This window comes from Cheilinus undulatus, linkage group 15, assembly GCF_018320785.1.
Source record: "Cheilinus undulatus linkage group 15, ASM1832078v1, whole genome shotgun sequence".
In the NCBI taxonomy this organism is placed as follows: domain Eukaryota; kingdom Metazoa; phylum Chordata; class Actinopteri; order Labriformes; family Labridae; genus Cheilinus; species Cheilinus undulatus.
The window spans coordinates 866,758-889,147 of record NC_054879.1 but is presented as its reverse complement, the minus strand read 5'-3'; the positions used below and the strand labels follow the sequence as shown (position 1 = coordinate 889,147).

Genomic DNA, 22,390 nt, shown 5'->3' with positions numbered 1-22,390 from the left:
TCAGATACAGTAGAACTTTAGAGAACCAGGTACAGTAGAACTTTAGAGAATCAGGCACAGTAGAACTTTAGAGATCCAAGTACAGTAGAACTTTAGAGAACTAGATAGAGTAAAACTTTAAAGAATCAGGTACAGTAGAACTTTAGAGAACCAGGTACAGTAGAACTTTAGAGAACCAGGTACAGTAGAACTTTAGATAACTAGATAGAGTAAAACTTTAAAGAATCAGATACAGTAGAACTTTAGAGAACCAGGTACAGTAGAACTTTAGAGAACTAGATAGAGTAAAACTTTAAAGAATCAGATACAGTAGAACTTTAGAGAACCAGGTACAGTAGAACTTTAGAGAACCAGATACAGTAGAACTTTAGAGAACTAGATAGAGTAGAACTTTAAAGAATCAGATACAGTAGAACTTTAGAGAACCAGGTACAGTAGAACTTTAGAGAACCAGGTACAGTAGAACTTTAGATAACTAGATAGAGTAAAACTTTAAAGAATCAGATACAGTAGAACTTTAGAGAACCAGGTACAGTAGAATTTTAGAGAACCAGGCACAGTAGAACTTTAGAGAACCAGGCACAGTAGAACTTTAGAGAACTAGGTACAGTAGAACTTTAGAGAACCAGGTACAGTAGAACTTTAGAGAACCAGGCACAGTAGAACTTTAGAGAACCAAGTGCAGTAGAACTTTAAAGAATCAGATACAGTATAACTTTAGAGAATCAGGTACAGTAGAACTTTAGAGAACCAGGTACAGTAGAACTTTAGAGAATCAGGTACAGTAGAACTTTAGAGAACCAGGTACAGTAGAACTTTAGAGAACCAGGTACAGTAGAACTTTAGAGAACCAGGTACAGTAGAACTTTAGAGAACCAGGTACAGTAGAACTTTAGAGAATCAGGCACAGTAGAACTTTAGAGATCCAAGTTCAGTAGAACTTTAGAGAACTAGATAGAGTAGAATTTTAAAGAATCAGATACAGTAGAACTTTAGAGAACTAGATAGAGTAGAACTTTAAAGAATCAGATACAGTAGAACTTTAGAGAACCAGGTACAGTAGAACTTGAGAGAACTAGATCGAGTAGAACGTTAGAGAACCAGGTACAGTTGAACTTTAGAGAACCAGGTACAGTAGAACTTTAGAGAACTAGGTACAGTAGAACTTTAGAGAACTAGATCGAGTAGAACGTTAGAGAACCAGGTACAGTTGAACTTTAGAGAACCAGGTACAGTAGAACTTTAGAGAACCAGGTACAGTAGAAATTTAGAGAACCAGGTACAGTAGAACTTTCGAGAACCAGGTACGGTAGAACTTTAGAGAACCAGGTAGAGTAGAACTTTAGAGAACCAGGTACAGTAGAACTTTAGAGAATCAGGCACAGTAGAACTTTAGAGATCCAAGTACAGTAGAACTTTAGAGAACCAGGTACAGTAGAACTTTAGAGAACCAGGTACAGTAGAACTTTAGAGAACCAGGTACAGTGGAACTTTAGATAACTAGATAGAGTAAAACTTTAAAGAATCAGATACAGTAGAACTTTAGAGAACCAGGTACAGTAGAACTTTAGAGAACTAGATAGAGTAAAACTTTAAAGAATCAGATACAGTAGAACTTTAGAGAACCAGGTACAGTAGAACTTTAGAGAACCAGATACAGTAGAACTTTAGAGAACTAGATAGAGTAGAACTTTAAAGAATCAGATACAATAGAACTTTAGAGAACCAGGTACAGTAGAACTTTAGAGAACCAGGTACAGTAGAACTTTAGATAACTAGATAGAGTAAAACTTTAAAGAATCAGATACAGTAGAACTTTAGAGAACCAGGCACAGTAGAACTTTAGAGAACCAGGCACAGTAGAACTTTAGAGAACTAGGTACAGTAGAACTTTAGAGAACCAGGTACAGTAGAACTTTAGAGAACCAGGCACAGTAGAACTTTAGAGAACCAAGTGCAGTAGAACTTTAAAGAATCAGATACAGTATAACTTTAGAGAACCAGGTACAGTAGAACTTTAGAGAACCAGATAGAGTAGAACTTTAAAGAATCAGATACAGTAGAACTTTAGAGAACCAGGCACAGTAGAACTTTAGAGAACTAGGTACAGTAGAACTTTAGAGAACCAGGTACAGTAGAACTTTAGAGAACCAGGCACAGTAGAACTTTAGAGAACCAAGTGCAGTAGAACTTTAAAGAATCAGATACAGTATAACTTTAGAGAACCAGGTACAGTAGAACTTTAGAGAACCAGATAGAGTAGAACTTTAAAGAATCAGATACAGTAGAACTTTAAAGAATCAGATACAGTAGAACTTTAGAGAACCAGGTACAGTAGAACTTTAGAGAACCAGATAGAGTAGAACTTTAAAGAATCAGATACAGTAGAACTTTAGAGAACCAGGCACAGTAGAACTTTAGAGAACTAGGTACAGTAGAACTTTAGAGAACCAGGTACAGTAGAACTTTAGAGAACCAGATAGAGTAGAACTTTAAAGAATCAGATACAGTAGAACTTTAAAGAATCAGATACAGTATAACTTTAGAGAACCAGGTACAGTAGAACTTTAGAGAACCAGATAGAGTAGAACTTTAAAGAATCAGATACAGTAGAACTTTAAAGAATCAGATACAGTAGAACTTTAGAGAACCAGGTACAGTAGAACTTTAGAGAACCAGATAGAGTAGAACTTTAAAGAATCAGATACAGTAGAACTTTAGAGAATCAGGTACAGTAGAACTTTAGAGAACCAGGTACAGTAGAACTTTAGAGAATCAGGTACAGTAGAACTTTAGAGAACCAGGTACAGTATAACTTTAGAGAACCAGGTACAGTAGAACTTTAGAGAACCAGGTACAGTAGAACTTTAGAGAACCAGGTACAGTAGAACTTTAGAGAATCAGATAGAGTAGAACTTTAGAGATCCAAGTTCAGTAGAACTTTAGAGAACTAGATAGAGTAGAATTTTAAAGAATCAGATACAGTAGAACTTTAGAGAACTAGATAGAGTAGAACTTTAAAGAATCAGATACAGTAGAACTTTAGAGAACCAGGTACAGTAGAACTTTAGAGAACTAGGTACAGTAGAACTTTAGAGAACTAGATCGAGTAGAACTTTAGAAAACCAGGTACAGTTGAACTTTAGAGAACCAGGTACAGTAGAACTTTAGAGAACCAGGTACAGTAGAAATTTAGAGAACCAGGTACAGTAGAACTTTCGAGAACCAGGTACGGTAGAACTTTGGAGAACCAGGTACAGTAGAACTTTAGAGAACCAGGTACAGTAGAACTTTAGAGAACTAGGTACAGTAGAACTTTAAAGAATCAGATACAGTAGAACTTTAGAGAACTAGACAGAGTAGAACTTTAAAGAATCAGATACAGTAGAACTTTAAAGAATCAGATACAGTAGAACTTTAGAGAACCAGGCACAGTAGAACTTTAGAGAATCAGGCACAGTAGAACTTTAGAGAATCAGGCACAGTAGAACTTTAGAGATCCAAGTTCAGTAGAACTTTAGAGAACTAGATAGAGTAGAACTTTAAAGAATCAGATACAGTAGAACTTTAAAGAATCAGATACAGTAGAACTTTAAAGAATCAGATACAGTAGAACTTTAGAGAACCAGGTACAGTAGAACTTTAGAGAACCAGGTACAGTAGAACTTTAGAGAACCAGGTACAGTAGAACTTTAGAGAACTAGGTACAGTAGAACAGTAGGCCCAGATGGTTCAGATAGGAGCTTTGCAAGATGGATTCGCCAGTGAGAAACATGGAAATGGTTGTATCCTTCTGCTGTGCAAGGTTAAAGGCCCATTAATGCTCAAGGTTAAATACGGACCCGGATACGGACAGAGCCTTCTGTCCGTGCTTTGCATTCATTTCGTCTGTATTTCTGCATGTTTCCATAAAGCTTAGGGATACGGGCCAAACGGAGCAGTACCACCGGAACCCGTGGGGGCAGTGTTGCTGTCACTACCCGATACGTAGCTCTAGTGAAACACAAAGAAGAAATAACAATGGCGGAACGTTTTGTGGAAAAGTTGCGCGAGTTGGTTAGAAACTGCCTCTGTTTTTGTCTTTTATGCAGAGGTACATTATCAATACCTCCTCCCCATTGCCATGTTTGTTTTTGAGTTTGTTGTTGTCATAAACTTTTGACCCTGGGCTGCCCCCCCTCCTGTGGATGTATTGGTTAATATCCATGCCAATGTAAAGGACGCATGGAAGTATGTGTGTAGTGATGGTAACATCGTTTGAAAAGGACTTATACATTTTTGTACGTAAAGGGAGTAATGGGCCTTAACTCTCACCTCCATCATAACATCCTCCTTAGGTACAAGCTGACTCTTCAAGAGCTGCTGTTAGAGGTGACTGAGGCCCTTCTACTAGGTCATTTCCACCGAGCGGTCCAGTTCAGTTCAGTACACCACGGCACACTTTTTTTTGCCTTTCCATTGAGCAAAAGTTGGAAAGGGTCCCAGGAAAATAACCCGTACACACCCACTTTATGGCAGCCTGCAGTAGGGGTCCCAATCTTACCTATCTGTCCCAAAAGGTGGAGCTACACACACAACCACACCTCACATCAGCATGTCACAGTCCTCTATGTAACAGAAACCCTAGCTTACTGATCAGTAGATAAACTTATAGAGAGCAGTTTCTATTCAAAAGACAACACTGCAGCTAGGAAACAGAGGTGGCAGAGCTGAGCACTGAGTCACTACACATCTTTAATATGAATTCAGTTTGATTTATGCAAAAAGAGTTTAGGATGTGGCCTCTCTCTTTCTGTTTCAGGTGTCTGATCAGAGCCAGAGCAGGGAGAGAGCCAGGCAGGAGGTGAAGGAGATGGAAGAGGAGAAGCAGCAGATGAGGGAAGGTCTGAAGGCTGCACTGGAGGAGATGACCAACCTGAAACTCCTCCTACAGGTACAGCACTCCCTGGAGTCATAACTAACACCCCCCACGTTTCTAGTCTTTGGGCCAAACTATGCTAACCAGAGGAGAGAAGTAACAAAGTATCAAAACTTTATTATCGTACTTTACAAGTTTAAATACTTTGTTTTTATTTTTCTGACAATTTTAACTCCCTACATTTGAACACAAATGTCTGTACTTCTTACTCCTTACATTGTTCCTTCAAAACATTCCAACCTTTCCTTTTAAAATGATGTCATCAAAGCCTTCAAAACATTCCAACCTTTCCTTTTAAAATGATGTCATCAAAGCCTTCAAAACATTCCAAACTTTCCTTTTAAAATTATGTCATCAAAGCCTTCAAAACATTCCAACCTTTCCTTTTAAAGTTATGTCATCAAAGCTGATAAAACATTGCAACATTTCCTTTTAAAATTATGTCATCATAGCTGACAAAACATTCCAACATTTCCTTTTTAAATGATGTCAGCAGAGCTGACTTGTCATCCTTGCCTTCAAAGATCGGTTCATCAAAACTTCTAAATATTCCATCCCTGCCCTTAAAGGTTACATAAAATTTTAAACCCATTCTGTCTTTGCCTTTGAAGATGGTATCCGCTAACCTTGTTAACATTTCATCTTTGCCTTTGGCGATGAGTCCATCAAGGCTAAAAACATTCCATCCTTGCCTTTGAAGATGGTATCCTCTAACCTTATTAACATTTCATCTTTGCCTTTGGCGATGAGTCCATCAAGGCAACAAACATTCCATCCTTGCCTTTGAAGATGTTATCCTCTAATCTTATTAACATTCCATCCTTGCCTTTGAAGATGGTATCCTGTAATCTTTTTAACATTCCATCTTTGCCTTTGAAGATGGTATCCTCTAATCTTTATAACATTCCATCCTTGCCTTTGAAGATGGTATCCTCTAATCTTATTAACATTCCATCCTTGCCTTTGAAGATGGTATCCTGTAATCTTTTTAACATTCCATCTTTGCCTTTGAAGATGGTATCCTGTAATCTTTTTAACATTCCATCTTTGCCTTTGAAGATGGTATCCTCTAATCTTTATAACATTCCATCCTTGCCTTTGAAGATGGTATCCTCTAATCTTATTAACATTCCATCCTTGCCTTTGAAGATGGTATCCTGTAATCTTTTTAACATTCCATCTTTGCCTTTGAAGATGGTATCCTCTAATCTTTTTAACATTCCATCTTTGCCTTTGGCGATGAGGCCATCAAGGCTAAAAACATTCCATCCTTGCCTTTGAAGATGGTATCCTCCAATCTTTTTAACATTCCATCTTTGCCTTTGGCGATGAGGCCATCAAGGCTAAAAACATTCCATCCTTGCATTTGAAGGCGTTTAGATGTTGTTTTGTATTCTTTGGGACCTCCTGGATGATTTGCTCATGCTCTCTTGGAGTCATTTTGGTAGGTCAGCCACTCCTGGGAAGGTTCACCACAGATGAAAGTTTTCTCCATTTGTGGATAATGGCTCTCACTGAAGTTGGCTGGAGTCCCACAGCCTCAGAAATGTCTCTGTTACCCTTTCCAGACTGTTCAATGTCAGTGACTTATCTTCATTACAGTAAGTCTCTGTGTCTCTGTTGATGACCACCCTGGCTGTCTTCTTCTGTGGTTTAGGAGAGCCATACAGAGGGGGAGCGTCTGAGGAGGGCCCTGCAGGAGAAGAAGGAGGAGATGGAAAGGTTCAAAGAGGAGAACCTGCAGACTGTCAGAGAGGAGGTGCTACGAGAGCGGGAGGAGATGGAGAAAGAGAGAGCAGAGATAGAGGAGCTGAGAGCCAGAGCCAAGGCCCTGGAGAAAAGGAGAAGGGAGGTGATGGAGGAGCTGGAGGAGGTTAGGCAGGAGAAGGAGAAGGTGGAAGAAGGGAGGAGGGGCAGAGTGGAGGAGATGGAGGAAAAAGTGAAAACACTTTTTAAGGAGATCCAGACACTGAAGGAGGTGGGGGAGGAGAAGGAGAAGGAGTGGAGAGCCCAATTAGAGGAGGCCAGGAGGGAGGTGGAGGAGAGTCGGGATGAGCTGAGCCGGGTCAGAGCCACGGCAGCCATGTTGAAGGAGGAGAAGGAGCAGATCTCCTCACTGTTGGCACAGAGAGAGGAGGAGACGGACGGACAGAGGAGGAGGAGAGACCAGGAGACGGGGGACGAGGAGATCAAAGAAGGAGGAGAGGTGAGGAGGAAGTCTTTGCTTTGAAACTCTATTTAAAGTAAAGGTTTGACCATTTTAAATGTTGATTTGGTTTTCAGGAGAAGGAGGAGCAGCTCTCTGTTCTGCTGCAGGAGCGAGAGGAGATCAGGAGTCTGCTGAAGCAGAGAGAGACAGAAGTAAGAAGCTGAAACTCTTCTGCAGCTGAGAGCAGCAGCTGATTCAATGGCAGATGCTGCTGCCTCAGTACATCCTGTTGATCTCGCCGCACATTTTTCACCTCAGCGTTGACATTGTGATGTTTTAGTCTCATGAGATCTCATCACACCCCTACTTCCTGGAAATTACTTGGTCTGATAAAACTTGGCATGTGTTCATCTTTAGGTTCTCCTCACTGTATTCCTACGAGAACTGTTGTTAATCATGTTTTCGTTGAAGGTGTACGCTCTGACTCAGCGGACAGACGAGCTGGAGAAAGACAGAGACCGTGTCCGATTGGCTCTGGAGCTCACTGAGGCAGCTATGATTGGCTACAGGGAGAGAGCCCACCAACAGGAGCAGAGCCCAGGGGCGGGGCCAAATACAGACCAGGTCAGTGTCTCTGGTCATTGACTTTATCTGTGTCCTTTCCTGATATCCATCCTGAATGTGACACTGAGTATGTGGTTCTGAAGTCATGGTTTATGCCTCCATGATGGAGGTAGGCTCTAAGTGTAGTGGATCTACATGCTAACTGCTGAGATATGTCCTCAGATCCACCTGTTTGTGTGTCAGCAGGCTGACGGGGAGCGTCTGGTGGTCCTCCAGCGTCTGGTGGCTGAACTGGAACTGGACGTGAAACGACTGAAGAGTAAAAACACACACCTGGAAAACCAGAAAGAAAAACTGAAGAGAGACAGAAACACTCTGAGAGACACGCTCAGACAGGTAAACCCTCACAGTGAGACACAGCTGGGGTTTTCAGGTGAGACGCACCGGGTTGGAGAGGTGGAATAAGTGCGTGACTGTTGTACTCAAGTCTAATCTGATCTTTCCTTACTCGCAAGAACAAGAGAACAGATCTCCAACCAGGGTGTTCAGCTGAAGTCACACCTCTATAGGAAAGGAGAATACACCACAGTGTGTGACATTACATATAGGTAATGAGACTTCTGAAAGGAATGTTTTAGCTGCAGTAACTCCTGAACATCTGTGGTAAGGGGAGTCCCCTCTGGAAGAACAACGCAGAGAGTCTACCTCAGAGCAAGACCATGCCTACTGATGAAGAATTCACACTATGCATCCCTCAGGGACACCTAAAGTCACAGATGGGAACTCTAACTCAGTGCAGACTAGGGCTGTCACTTTTTATTCGAAATTCGAACATTCATTCAAACCTGAGGGTGAAAGTTCATATTCGAACTGAAATGAGATGTTCGAAGTCAAAATAAACCCTCTATCAGTGCATCATGCAGTCTAAAGTAGTTTGCCATTCGACCCAGCAGAGGGCGCCCTCAGAGAAACTTGTCCGTTGCATGCCCTCTTGACCTCCATTAAGACTCTATTTGCTGTTTGCTATTCTGTTTTACAATGGAAGGTGTTAGCAAGCGGAGAAACAAGCGGAGCAAATATCGCGGAGCAAATATCACGTTGTCATATTCTAAATTTGTTTGAAGTTGTTTTTTATAAAAGGTGACAGCCCCAGTGCAGACCTGCCAACCTGTATGCATTTTGCCTACCAGGTACACAATTTGACATGTAAATACGCTGGTACGACTCGCCTTTCTAAACTACGCAAAAAGCTGCGGACGTGTGAGTTCTGAGGGAAATGTGCACCATCGCTCATGTCTGACAGCAGATGCAGCAGCGTGGTGAAGCAGTTTCAACCAATAATGCAGACTTAGCGGAGGATAAAGAGTCTGCTGAAGCTATAGCATTATATCCCCACTCCCCCTCTTTCCTGCTCTCTGCCTCCCTCCCTGTGTGATGACAAGGTGAGAGAGGTGCGTGCATGCCAGGCGTACAGTTTTACCTGTTGCCACAAAAACTTCACTTTGATTTAAGATTTGAAATTCATGCCCAGTCCTTTAATTTTTCTTTCCTCTCGTCATGCAAAATCCTCTGCGTCTGGAGTGTGAGCAGCCACGCTCCGCAGCTGATACGATGGCGAGAAAGTGACCTGCTCTAGCTCATAGGTCGCGGTGTCTTGGCTGTCAGTGAGAGGACAGAGCGCTCAGTCTGCGCTAACTTCTGGGCAAAGATGAATGTATAAAACGATGCATTTTCTCTTCACTAATATTGTAGCTGCTGCTGTTTGGTTAACAAGCTAACACATGTCTGAATGTAGCATACAGGTGTGAATGTAGCATACAGGTCTAAATGTAGCATACAGGTCTGTATGTAGCACACAGATCTGAATGTAGCATACAGGTGTGAATGTAGCAAACAGGTCTGAATGTAGCATACAGGTCTAAATGTAGCATACAGGTTTGAATGTAGCATACAGGTCTGAATGTAGCATAGAGGTGTGAATGAAGCATACAGGTGTGAATGTAGCATACAGATCTGAATGTAGCATACAGGTGTGAATGTAGCATACAGGTCTGAATGTAGCATACAGGTCTAGATGTAGCATGCAGGTGTGAATGTAGCACACAGGTCTGTATGTAGCACACAGATCTGAATGTAGCATACAGGTCTGAATGTAGCATACAGGTCTAAATGTAGCATACAGGTTTGAATGTAGCATACAGGTCTGAATGTAGCATAGAGGTGTGAATGAAGCATACAGGTGTGAATGAAGCATACAGGTCTGAATGTAGCACACAGGTCTAAATGTAGCATACAGGTCTGAATATAGCATACAGGCCTGAATGTAGCATATAGGTCTGAATATAGCACACAGGTCTGAATGTAGCACACAGGTCTGAATGTAGCACACAGGTCTGAATGTAGCATACAGGTCTGAATGTAGCAAACACTTCTGAATGTAGCACACAGGTCTGAATGTAGCACACAGGTCTGAATTTAGCATACAGGTCTAAATGTAGCATACAGGTCTGATTGTAGCATACAGGTCTAAATGTAGCATACAGGTTTGAATGTATCATACAGGTCTGAATGTAGCAAAGAGGTGTGAATGTAGCACACAGTTCTAAATGTAGCATACTGGTTTGAATGTAGCATACAGGTCTGAATGTAGCAAAGAGGTGTGAATGAAGCATACAGGTGTGAATGTAGCACACAGGTCTGAATGTAGCACACAGGTCTGAATGTAGCATACAGGTCTGAATGTAGCACACAGATCTGAATGTAGCATACAGGTGTGAATGTAGCATACAGGTGTGAATGTAGCATACAGGTCTAAATGTAGCATACAGGTGTGAATGTAGCACACAGGTCTGTATGTAGCACACAGGTCTGTGTTTAGCACACAAATCTGTATGTAGCGCACAGATCTGAATATAGCATACAGGTTTGAATGTAGCACACAGGTGTGAATGAAGCATACAGGTCTAAATGTAGCATACAGGTTTGAATGTAGCAAAGAGGTGTGAATGAAGCATACAGGTGTGAATGTAGCACACAGGTGTGAATGTAGCACACAGGTCTGAATGTAGCATACAGGTATAAATGTAGCATACAGGTCTGAATGTAGCACACAGATCTGAATGTAGCACACAGGTCTAAATGTAGCATACAGGTCTGAATATAGCATACAGGCCTGAATGTAGCATATAGGTCTGAATGTAGCATATAGGTCTGAATGTAGCACACAGGTCTGAATGTAGCATACAGGTCTAAATGTAGCATACAGGTCTGAATGTAGCACACAGGTCTGAATGTAGCACACAGGTCTGAATGTAGCACATAGGTCTGAATGTAGCATACAGGTCTAAATGTAGCATACAGGTCTGAATGTAGCACACAGGTCTATATGTAGCACACAGATCTGATTGTAGCATACAGGTCTAAATGTAGCATACAGGTTTGAATGTAGCATACAGGTCTAAATATAGCATACAGGTTTGAATGTGGCATACAGGTCTGAATGTAGCATACAGGTCTGAATGTAGCATACAGGTGTGAATGAAGCATACAGGTGTGAATGAAGCATACAGGTCTAAATGTAGCACACAGGTCTAAATGTAGCACACAGGTCTGAATGTAGCCCACAGGTCTGAATGTAGCATACAGGTCTGAATGTAGCACACAGGTCTGAATGTAGCACACAGGTCTGAATGAAGCACACAGGTCTGAATGTAGCATACAGGTCTGAATGTAGCATACAGGTGTGAATGAAGCATACAGGTGTGAATGAAGCATACAGGTCTGAATGTAGCACACAGGTCTAAATGTAGCATACAGGTCTTAATATAGCATACAGGCCTGAATGTAGCATACAGGTTTGAATGTAGCATACAGGTGTGAATGAAGCATACAGGTCTGAATGTAGCATACAGGTTTGAATGTAGCATACAGGTGTGAATGAAGCATACAGGTGTGAATGAAGCATACAGGTCTGAATGTAGCATACAGGTGTGAATGTAGCATACAGGTGTGAATGAAGCACATAGATGTGAATGTAGCATACAGGTGTGAATGAAGCACATAGGTGTGAATGTAGAACACAGGTGTGAATGTAGCACACAGGTCTGAATGTAGCACACAGGTGTGAATGTAGGTCTGAGTGTAGCACACAGGTCTGAATGAAGCACACAGGTCTGAATGAAGCACACAGGTCTAAATGTAGCACACAGGTCTGAATGTAGCACACAGGTCTGAATGAAGCACACAGGTCTGAATGTAGCATACAGGTCTGAATGTAGCATACAGGTGTGAATGAAGCATACAGGTGTGAATGAAGCATACAGGTCTGAATGTAGCACACAGGTCTAAATGTAGCATACAGGTCTTAATATAGCATACAGGCCTGAATGTAGCATACAGGTTTGAATGTAGCATACAGGTGTGAATGAAGCATACAGGTCTGAATGTAGCATACAGGTGTGAATGTAGCATACAGGTGTGAATGAAGCACATAGGTGTGAATGTAGAACACAGGTGTGAATGTAGCACACAGGTCTGAATGTAGCATACAGGTCTGAATGTAGCATACAGGTGTGAATGAAGCATACAGGTGTGAATGAAGCATACAGGTCTGAATGTAGCACACAGGTCTAAATGTAGCATACAGGTCTTAATAAAGCATACAGGCCTGAATGTAGCATACAGGTTTGAATGTAGCATACAGGTGTGAATGAAGCATACAGGTCTGAATGTAGCATACAGGTTTGAATGTAGCATACAGGTGTGAATGAAGCATACAGGTGTGAATGAAGCATACAGGTCTGAATGTAGCATACAGGTGTGAATGTAGCATACAGGTGTGAATGAAGCACATAGATGTGAATGTAGCATACAGGTGTGAATGAAGCACATAGGTGTGAATGTAGAACACAGGTGTGAATGTAGCACACAGGTCTGAATGTAGCACACAGGTGTGAATGTAGGTCTGAGTGTAGCACACAGGTCTGAATGAAGCACACAGGTCTGAATGAAGCACACAGGTCTAAATGTAGCACACAGGTCTGAATGTAGCACACAGGTCTGAATGAAGCACACAGGTCTGAATGTAGCATACAGGTCTGAATGTAGCATACAGGTGTGAATGAAGCATACAGGTGTGAATGAAGCATACAGGTCTGAATGTAGCACACAGGTCTAAATGTAGCATACAGGTCTTAATATAGCATACAGGCCTGAATGTAGCATACAGGTTTGAATGTAGCATACAGGTGTGAATGAAGCATACAGGTCTGAATGTAGCATACAGGTGTGAATGTAGCATACAGGTGTGAATGAAGCACATAGGTGTGAATGTAGAACACAGGTGTGAATGTAGCACACAGGTCTGAATGTAGCACACAGGTGTGAATGTAGCATACAGGTCTGAGTGTAGCACACAGGTCTGAATGAAGCACACAGGTCTGAATGAAGCACACAGGTCTAAATGTAGCACACAGGTCTGAATGTAGCACACAGGTCTGAATGTAGCATACAGGTGTGAATGAAGCATACAGGTGTGAATGAAGCATACAGGTCTGAATGAAGCATACAGGTGTGAATGTAGCACACAGGTCTGAATGAAGCACACAGGTCTGAATGTAGCACACAGGTCTGAATGTAGCACACAGGTCTGAATGTAGCATACAGGTCTGAATGTAGCACACAGGTCTGAATGTAGCATACAGGTGTGAATGAAGCATACAGGTCTGAATGAAGCATACAGGTCTGAATGTAGCATTCAGGTCTAAATGTAGCATTCAGATCTAAATGAAGCATACAGGTCTGAATGTAGCATACAGGTGTGAATGTAGCACACAGGTCTGAATGTAGCATACAGGTGTGAATGAAGCATACAAGTCTGAATGAAGCATACAGGTCTGAATGTAGCATTCAGGTCTAAATGTAGCATTCAGGTCTAAATGTAGCATACATGCCTGAATGTAGCATACAGGTGTGAATGTAGCATACAGGTGTGAATATAGCATACAGGTCTGAATGAAGCACACAGGTCTGAATGAAGCACACAGGTCTGAATGTAGCACACAGGTCTGAATGAAGCATACAGGTGTGAATGAAGCATACAGGTCTGAATGTAGCACACAGGTCTAAATGTAGCATACAGGTCTTAATATAGCATACAGGCCTGAATGTAGCATACAGGTTTGAATGTAGCACACAGGTGTGAATGAAGCATACAGGTCTGAATGTAGCATACAGGTTTGAATGTAGCATACAGGTGTGAATGAAGCACATAGGTGTGAATGTAGAACACAGGTGTGAATGTAGCACACAGGTCTGAATGTAGCACACAGGTGTGAATGTAGCATACAGGTCTGAGTGTAGCACACAGGTCTGAATGTAACACACATGTCTGAATGTAGCATACAGGTGTGAATGTAGCACACAGGTCTGTATGTAGCACACCGGTGTGAATGTAGCACACAGGTGTGAATGAAGCATACAGGGGTCTTCAAGCAGCAACACTTCTATGAAGTTAGTCAGCTTCCTGCAGGTTGCTCTTGTTTTGTGTCTGGATGTGGAGATGAACCATCAGCGTCTCTCTTCTCTGCTGCACCCCAAAATCCTTAACCATGATTGGCTGTTAGCTTTGTTAGACATTAATGTGGGGCTGTAATTTAGGCTGTTTTTTTCAAGTATTTTCACTTACTGAGCATATATTTAGGTTAGATGTTGGTAACCATGTAAGAAAAATTTTATAACTTGTGCTACAGGTTTTAAATGTAAAAGCCTCCCATGGACAGGTGTTGAACATTAGCACTTTGCTAGAAACACTTACAGCAGTGCATCTGGGACCTGTGTGTGATTAAATGTCACAGCATCAATGTTACTGTATGTCCATGTCAAAAAAATGTTTAATAAATACAAAATTTATTTTTTTTTTCTGTGCTACAAGATTGTCAACCTCTGTGGCCCCAGTGCTATGTATATGGATATATATGGATATATATATATATATATATATACACATACACTATATACAGTTGAAACCAGAAGTTTACATACACTATATAAAAAGGCACATAAACCTTTTTTTCTCACCGTCTAATATTAAATCAGATTAAAGTCAGAAGTTTACATACACTAAGATTACTATGCCTTTGAACAATTTGGGAAAGCCCAGATGATGATGTCATGTCTTTGGAAGCCTCTGATAGGTTTATTGACAACATTTGAGTTAATTAGAGGCACACCTGTGGATGTATTTTAAGGCACACCTGAAACACACTGCTTCTTTGTGTAACATCATGGGAAAATCAAAAGAAATCAGCCAAGATATCAGGAAGAGAATTGTGGACCTGCACAAGTCTGGTTCATCCTTGGGTGCAATTTCCAGATGCCTGAAGGAGCCACGTTCATCTGTTCAAACAATTATACGAAAGTATAAACACCATGGGAATGTCCAGCCATCATACCGCTCAGGAAGGAGACGGGTTCTGTGTCCCAGAGATGAACGTGCTTTGGTCCAAAAAGTGCATCTCAACCCAAGAACAAAAGCTAAAGACCTTGTGAAGATGCTGGCTGAAGCTGGTAAGAGTGTGTCATTATCAACAGTCAAACAAGTCCTGTACCCACATGGGCTGAAAGGCCACTCTCCCAGGAAGAAGCCATTACTCCAAAAGAAACATAAAAAAGCCAGATTACAGTTTGCAAATGCACACAGGGATAAAGACCTTAATTTTTGGAGACATGTTCTGTGGTCTGACCAAACTAAAATTGAACTTTTTGGCCATAATGACCATCGTTACATTTGGAGAAAAAAGGGGGAAGCTTGCAAGCCTGAGAACACCATCCCAACTGTGAAACATGGGGGTGGCAGCATCATGTTGTGGGGTTGTTTTGCTGCAGGAGGGACTGGTGCACTTCACAAAATAGATGGCATCATGAGGAAAGAACATTATGTGGAAATACTGAAGCAACATCTCAAGACATCAGCCAGGAAGTTAAAGCTTGGGCGCAAATGGGTTTTCCAAATGGACAATGACCCTAAGCATACTGCCAAACTGGTTACAAAGTGGCTTAAGGATAACAAAGTCAATGTTTTGGAGTGGCCATCACAAAGCCCTGATCTCAATCCCACTGAAAATTTATGAGCAGAGCTGAAAAGGCATGTGTGAGCAAGACGGCCTACAAACTTGGCTCAGTTACACCAGTTCTGCCAGGAGGAATGGGACAAAATTCCTGCAAACTATTGTGAGAAGCTTGTGGAAGCATATCCAAAACATTTGACCCAAGTCATACAGTTTAAAGGAAATGCTACCAAATACTAATGAAATGTATGTAAACTTCTGACTCTAAAGAAAATAATAAAAAATTGTCTAAAAAATGATCTCTCTCATTATTCTGACATTTAGCAAATAGAAATAATTTTGGTAATCCTAATTGACCAAAAGCAGGAAAAGTTTAATCTGATTTAATGTTAGAGGGTGAGAAACTCACACTCTGCTTCCCTCAGGGACACCTAAAGTCACAGATGGAACTCTAACTCAGTTGATAACTTCACCCATGGTGCACATGTGTCCTACATCAAAAAACAACAACAATCCAGCAGAAAATGTGAGCAACAGAACCCCAGCAGGGATCAGCTGTTTATGGATGTGATGGCGAATCATCCTCTCTCTATGAGCCCCGGAGTCGTCAACAGAGGGGAAGAACAGAAGTATAGTACTCCAGTAAAAGTACAGTTACTCTGGTTAAAACTTACTCAAGTAGAAGTAAAAGTGCTGACTTCAAAATGTACTTAAAATAGTCCAAGTACCCCCCAAAAAACCTCAGTTCCAGTCATTTGAGTAAATGAAATGAGCTCCTTTTCAGCCCTGGTACTGATTCATACAGGACTGTCCTGTATGAGACCGCCCCTGCTCCTCTGACTGTAATGGTCCTGTTGAATCAGACATAAATCTGGGGTCCTACCCCTTTATTCCTCCTGGATGTTCATGGTGGGGGTGCAACATCAGAGGGAGTCACTATTCTGGATTTAAACCACGCTGTGAACAGGTGTAATGACACAACCAGAGATACACTCAAACAAACTCAAAACCAGATGGAGCCACTGACTGGTGTTTGTGTGTTTCAGGTGGAGGGGGAGCGTCTGATGTTCAGGCAGAAGCTGACGGACAGCCGCAGGTCACAGGTCAGGGACCGTTCTATCACGGTTGATGGTTTTTGTGTTTTTATAAACTCTAATGCACCCCTGTTCTACATCTATGATAACATCATGTTTACAGTGTCTTTGATGTAAAACAAACTCTTATCATCACCACCATCTCCCCCCACCCACCCACTAGTATTAACTATCACCACTGTCATTAAAGCGGTTGTGTTTGCCGGTCAGTTTGCAGACACCACAGAAGAAGACCGCTTGAGGAACCGAGTGATGGAGCTGGAGGAGCAGGTGAGAGCACCACAGAAGAAGAAGAGATTGATGTGTTTTGATGTGTCAGATGGATGCTGATGATGTCACTTTGTCTCCTCCCCCCCAGGTGCGTCGGTTACGTCTCTCATTGGCTGTGGACCAGCAGCAGAGGGCGGAGTTCATCCAGCAGTCCTCCAGAAACAGCCAATGGCTGCTCTCTCTGAGACACGACCTCACCGACTCGCTGGACGCCGTCGCACGTCGTCCAGTCCCATCAGTCTTGCAGTCTGAGACGCAGCGATTGGACCGCAGCCTCAGGGAGGAGGAGCTTAGGATGTCCCTCAGCCAATCATAATGCCTGAAATGTCCAAACTTTAAATAAAGCTGCTGACCAAAAATGAGCATGTGACTTGAGCAGGCTCAGAGACAGTCTGCTGTCAGCGTGGAACAGACTGTGTTCAGGAACCAGAGACAGTTGGAACAAAGATGAATGAGTTATTTATTAAAGACTGTAGTGTTCCAGACCTCCTGCCTTATTTCTCTTGCTGGTCCTCATGGAGCCTTCTTCATCTGTGTCAGACTGTTCAAATGGACTTCATGGCTCTCCAGAATCACCAAAGTCTGACCCCCTTACTCATCACTCCTCACATCTGGACCGTCCAACCAGTGAGTCGGGGTCTAGATGTTTCACATCTGAACATACTTTCTTTATTTTCTATTTAATTTCTGGCCTGTGGGTTGATATCAGCCTAAAAAACCCTGGAAATATAAACACACCACAGGGATTACACCACGGCTCACAGTTTTGAAACTACAGATGTCCTGGTTTTAGTTTTCTTCCTCACTTTTAAAAAAGAAAATAACTAGAAGACCAAAACAAAGAAGGGTCTGATTTTTCATATTCTGGGGTAGGATGTTGTCTTAAACAGGATATAATCTGACAGAGATCTACAGTCTGGCTCTGGAAGTAAATATCCAGTTAATTTCCTCCATAGTTGATCCGTTTATTTGCCATAATATAACTGTCTGAGGCAGAATTACTATGAGCTACATGAGAGAGAAACCATGGTATAAACTGCTGGAGAAGACACTAGGCAGCAGGTATTTAACTCATTTTAATAAAACATGTTTGGCACAGCTAGCCTCTTAGCTTGTGGCTAATGAGTTACAGAAAATCAGAATGCTTCATCCTTCTTTCATTGTTAGAACACATGTGTACCCACAGTCTTTCCCTAATGCTGACCGGGCTTTAATGGCAACTGCTGGAAAAGTGGGTGCACTCACATCTCCAACAGTTGGCAACAGAGGCCTACTAGTGGGCTAAAATGGAGGACAAAGCCCCAAGCAGCCCAAGCTTCACCAACATTTCATCATCTGCCTTTGAAGATGATGCAATCTTTAGATCTTTAGACCCTTAAGATCTTATAAACATTCCACCCTTGCCTTTAAAGATGATGTCATCCTTAAAGATTATAAACATTCCACCCTTGCCTTTAAAGATGATGTCATCCTTAAAGATTATAAACATTCCACCCTTGCCTTTAAAGATGATGTCATCCTTAAAGCTTATAAACATTCCACCCTTGCCTTTAAAGATGATGTCATCCTTAAAGATTATAAACATTCCACCCTTGCCTTTAAAGATGATGACATCCTTAAAGCTTATAAACATTCCACCCTTGCCTTTAAAGATGATGTCATCCTTAAAGATTATAAACATTCCACCCTTGCCTTTAAAGATGATGTCATCCTTAAAGATTATAAACATTCCACCCTTGCCTTTAAAGATGACGTCATCCTTAAAGATTATAAACATTCCACCCTTGCCTTTAAAGATGACGTCATCCTTAAAGATTATAAACATTCCACCCTTGCCTTTAAAGATGACGTCATCCTTAAAGCTTATAAACATTCCACCCTTGCCTTTAAAGATGACGTCATCCTTAAAGCTTATAAACATTCCACCCTTGCCTTTAAAGATGACGTCATCCTTAAAGCTTATAAACATTCCACCCTTGCCTTTAAAGATGACGTCATCCTTAAAGCTTATAAACATTCCACCCTTGCCTTTAAAGATGACGTCATCCTTAAAGCTTATAAACATTCACCCTTGCCTTTAAAGATGATAACGTCCTTTAACAGTTATAAAACATTATTCCTTTGCCATTAAAGATGTCATCATTTAAAGCTCTTACATTATTCCTCCCTTGCCTTTAAAAGTTGTGTAGTCCACCAAAGCTTTTTCGACCTTTGCCTTTAAAGATGAGAGCTTCCTTTGAAACTTATTCCATTCTTGCCTTTAAAGATGTCATCCTTCAACAGCTCTAAAACATTCCATCCTTGCCTATAAAGATGTCATCCTTTAAAGGGATACTTCAACATTTTGACAAATTCGCCCATTGCCATAGTTCCTATAGTCTTAGTAATAGGTTCGTTACCTTCAGTTGTTGGTGCAAGCTATTTTCAGATCGCTGTGCCGAGTTCGGACCTGCTGTGCCAACTCAATGTAAGCAGACGGTATTCCAGCTTTCCCTCATCAAACTCATCAAATACACAATCCAACAACTCCAAAACGCTCTCGTGGACAAGTTGTGACCTGCACATTCACCACTAATCATGGAACATTACGAGACGGAGGTGTTTTAAAGGTAAATGCAAAGCCGGAACGTCACTCTAGACATGGCTGCTGCACTGTGTCACTCCGCCCAGTGGTTTACTCAAGACATAGTTCGGAGTATTTGCTTCACGTGTCGTAATGTTACATGATTATACGTTATTATTTCATAGCGTGGTGAATGTACAGGTCACAACTTGTCCACGAGAGCGTTTTGGAGTTGTTGGATTGTGTATTTGATGAGTTTGATGGGGGAAAGCTGGAATACCGTCTGCTTACATTGAGTTGGCACAGCAGGTCCGAACTCTGCAGCGGCGATCTAAAAACAGCTTACACCGACAACTAAAGACTACGAACCTATTACTAAGACTATAGGAATTATGGCAATGGACGAATCTGCCAAAATGTTGAAGTATCCCTTTAAAGCTTATAAGACATTCCAGTCTATCCAGTACCCCACATGGTTTATTGTCTAAATAGTCTCATTGGTCCTTTTTTTTAGCATTTTTATGACAACATGAGGGAGAAAAGCTGTTGAAGAGACCCCTAGGTAGCTCATTAGCACCCATTCATTGTTATCAGTATGTAGGGATACCATGCCACAGTCAGAGAGGATGGGTGGACTGTTGTCTGGTGTCTGAATGACTAAAGGGCCCTTATATCTCTGATGAGTGATCTCCTGAACAACCCCTCAGAGTAGGAAACCGACCGTGTCCTTTAAAGCTCTGACATTATTCTGGTCCTTTCTTTTCCTTTCAAAACTGAGAAAGAAAATTAAAAACAGACTGAACCTTTAGCTCGTCCATTTAACCGTGAAATAGAAAATCCTCCTTTTTTTTAATTTGATTTTTGCCAAGCAGCTGCTTTAAAAAGACTGAATCTGATTCAGAAGCAGTTACCTGGCTGGCATTAAAAACTCCAGAACCACCTTTTCTATCCGTTCTGATTTTTCACTGACAAAGGAAATGACTTTTTAAACGTCTGTTACAGGATTTTATAAAGTCTGAAGACAGATTTGAATGTCTAAGACAAACTTCTTCTAGTGACCCTACACAGTGGTTAGCATTTTATGCCTTCATGCTGTTGATAGCCAGGGGGCGGAGTCATGGTGTGTCCAGGTTGTCCTGTCATATACACCTGTACAGGTTCCCTTTGTGAAGCAGATATCTCTAGAGACCGTTCTCGGTCCACTGTGGCTCAACAATAAATGGATTTGATTTTGGAGGTCATGGGTCACTGATGAAGGTCATTAGGTCCCATGTTAGTCCCTAACCACTGCACTTTCACTGCCCACCTGGGTCAGGTGTTAGATTCAGAGTCTAGATCCCACTCTGGGCTGCCTCCCCGCCTTATACAGCATGCTTTAAAACAGGCACGGGTCTGGGTCTGGGTCAGGGTCTGGGTCTGGTTCTGGAGTCTCAGAACCTTGGTGCTTTCTGGCGAACCAGCCTGTATTCCGACAGGATTTTGGATGCAGGTTTTAACTTGGAGACATGTTTTCTGTGTGTTTTGGCCTTTGTTAGGACATTTTCTCCACAGTTCGGGCCGTTTTCGAGTCTACTGTGATAAAAACATGAAACCAAATGTCCTGATCAGACGCTGACACATTGGTGCTTTAACTTATTTTTCTGTTTACTTATTTATTTTTTCCTTTTTGTATTTATTTTTTCTCTCCTCCTATCACAGCTCTCAGCCCTCACCACACTACATTACCCATGATCCTCCAGGCTGGGCTGTGAGTCTTCCTCAGGTAAAGGTCAAAGGTTGCCAGTTTGATTGTAAAGTTCAATAAAAACCAAAGTTTAGATGTTGTTCTGCGAGTCTTTCTCTGTTTTTATTGACTCCTGATGTGTGAAACACCCTAACAGTTAGGAGTGAGCGCGCATTTGCCGTCCACACGCCACTACTCAGTAGAATTTACTTCATGGGTGTCAGTTTCTTTTGTTTATCTTGCGCTTTTATTTTGAAGGTGCATAATTATCGGCAGCAAAAACGGCGAGCCAGCCAGGGGAGATCAGCACTGATTTAATCCACATCTATGAGGACATCTTCTCTGAGTTTGGTTTTATTGATGGCTCCTCTGGGACAGACTCATTCCCAGCTGATTCTGGATCCAAAGAGTGAGTGAGCTACAAACCTGATCCTAAGAAGTCCATATAGGGCCCCTGCTTCGTCACTCTTCAGCACTGATTTCTGATCCCATGAGTCTCGGCTCTCTTTCTCCTGAAGTCCTCCATCTGGTCTTTTCCAGGGTCTTCCTCATCCTCCATCATGCATGGTGTGTGGTGATAGTATCTAGTGTTTGATGGTCGATCGCGTTTCTGTGCACTTGGCTTTAATTGAGCTTAAGCGGTTACTGCGCTGCATGCCATGTTGTGCCTGTTTCACCATTTAGATTTAAGTGAGGAGCAGAGAGAGCAGAGAGAGCCATGGCACGGACCAGCACCTTCCTAAAATAATGCCCTGTCATTTTTTAACAACTTTTTTTTTTTTTTTTTGCCTCAGTCAGCTCTTCATGATGCTGGCCAGCAGGGCTGTTTCTAGCTTTGTGGGGGCCCCTAGTCTGCCAAACTACGCTGGCGAGATTCCTAATCCAGTAGATGATCCACGAGCATGCTAGTGATGCATGCATGATGACTTCTCATAGATTAAACATCTCAAGAGAAATAACAAGGGAAACAAAAATCCCCTAAATGTCAATAAATTAAACACGTATCAAATGTTTTCAGAACTGTTTTAAAAGCAAGAACACGA

The 22,390-nt window shown here is 41.7% G+C and overlaps 1 protein-coding gene across 1 annotated transcript in view; it reads left to right on the top strand.

Moving 5' to 3' along the window:
- si:dkey-230p4.1 (trichohyalin) overlaps positions 1-21,439 on the top strand; it is a 76,028-nt gene extending 54,589 nt beyond the window's left edge. Inside the window, exons 22-30 of the mRNA XM_041807087.1 lie at positions 4,802-4,933; positions 6,576-7,124; positions 7,202-7,279; positions 7,539-7,691; positions 7,878-8,027; positions 16,744-16,800; positions 17,002-17,061; positions 17,150-17,688; positions 21,323-21,439. Of these exons, the coding sequence (XP_041663021.1) occupies positions 4,802-4,933; positions 6,576-7,124; positions 7,202-7,279; positions 7,539-7,691; positions 7,878-8,027; positions 16,744-16,800; positions 17,002-17,061; positions 17,150-17,377 (1,407 nt within the window). The 3' untranslated portion in view covers positions 17,378-17,688; positions 21,323-21,439. The remainder of the gene's footprint in view (positions 1-4,801; positions 4,934-6,575; positions 7,125-7,201; positions 7,280-7,538; positions 7,692-7,877; positions 8,028-16,743; positions 16,801-17,001; positions 17,062-17,149; positions 17,689-21,322) is intronic.
- Positions 21,440-22,390: the final 951 nt, after the last annotated feature.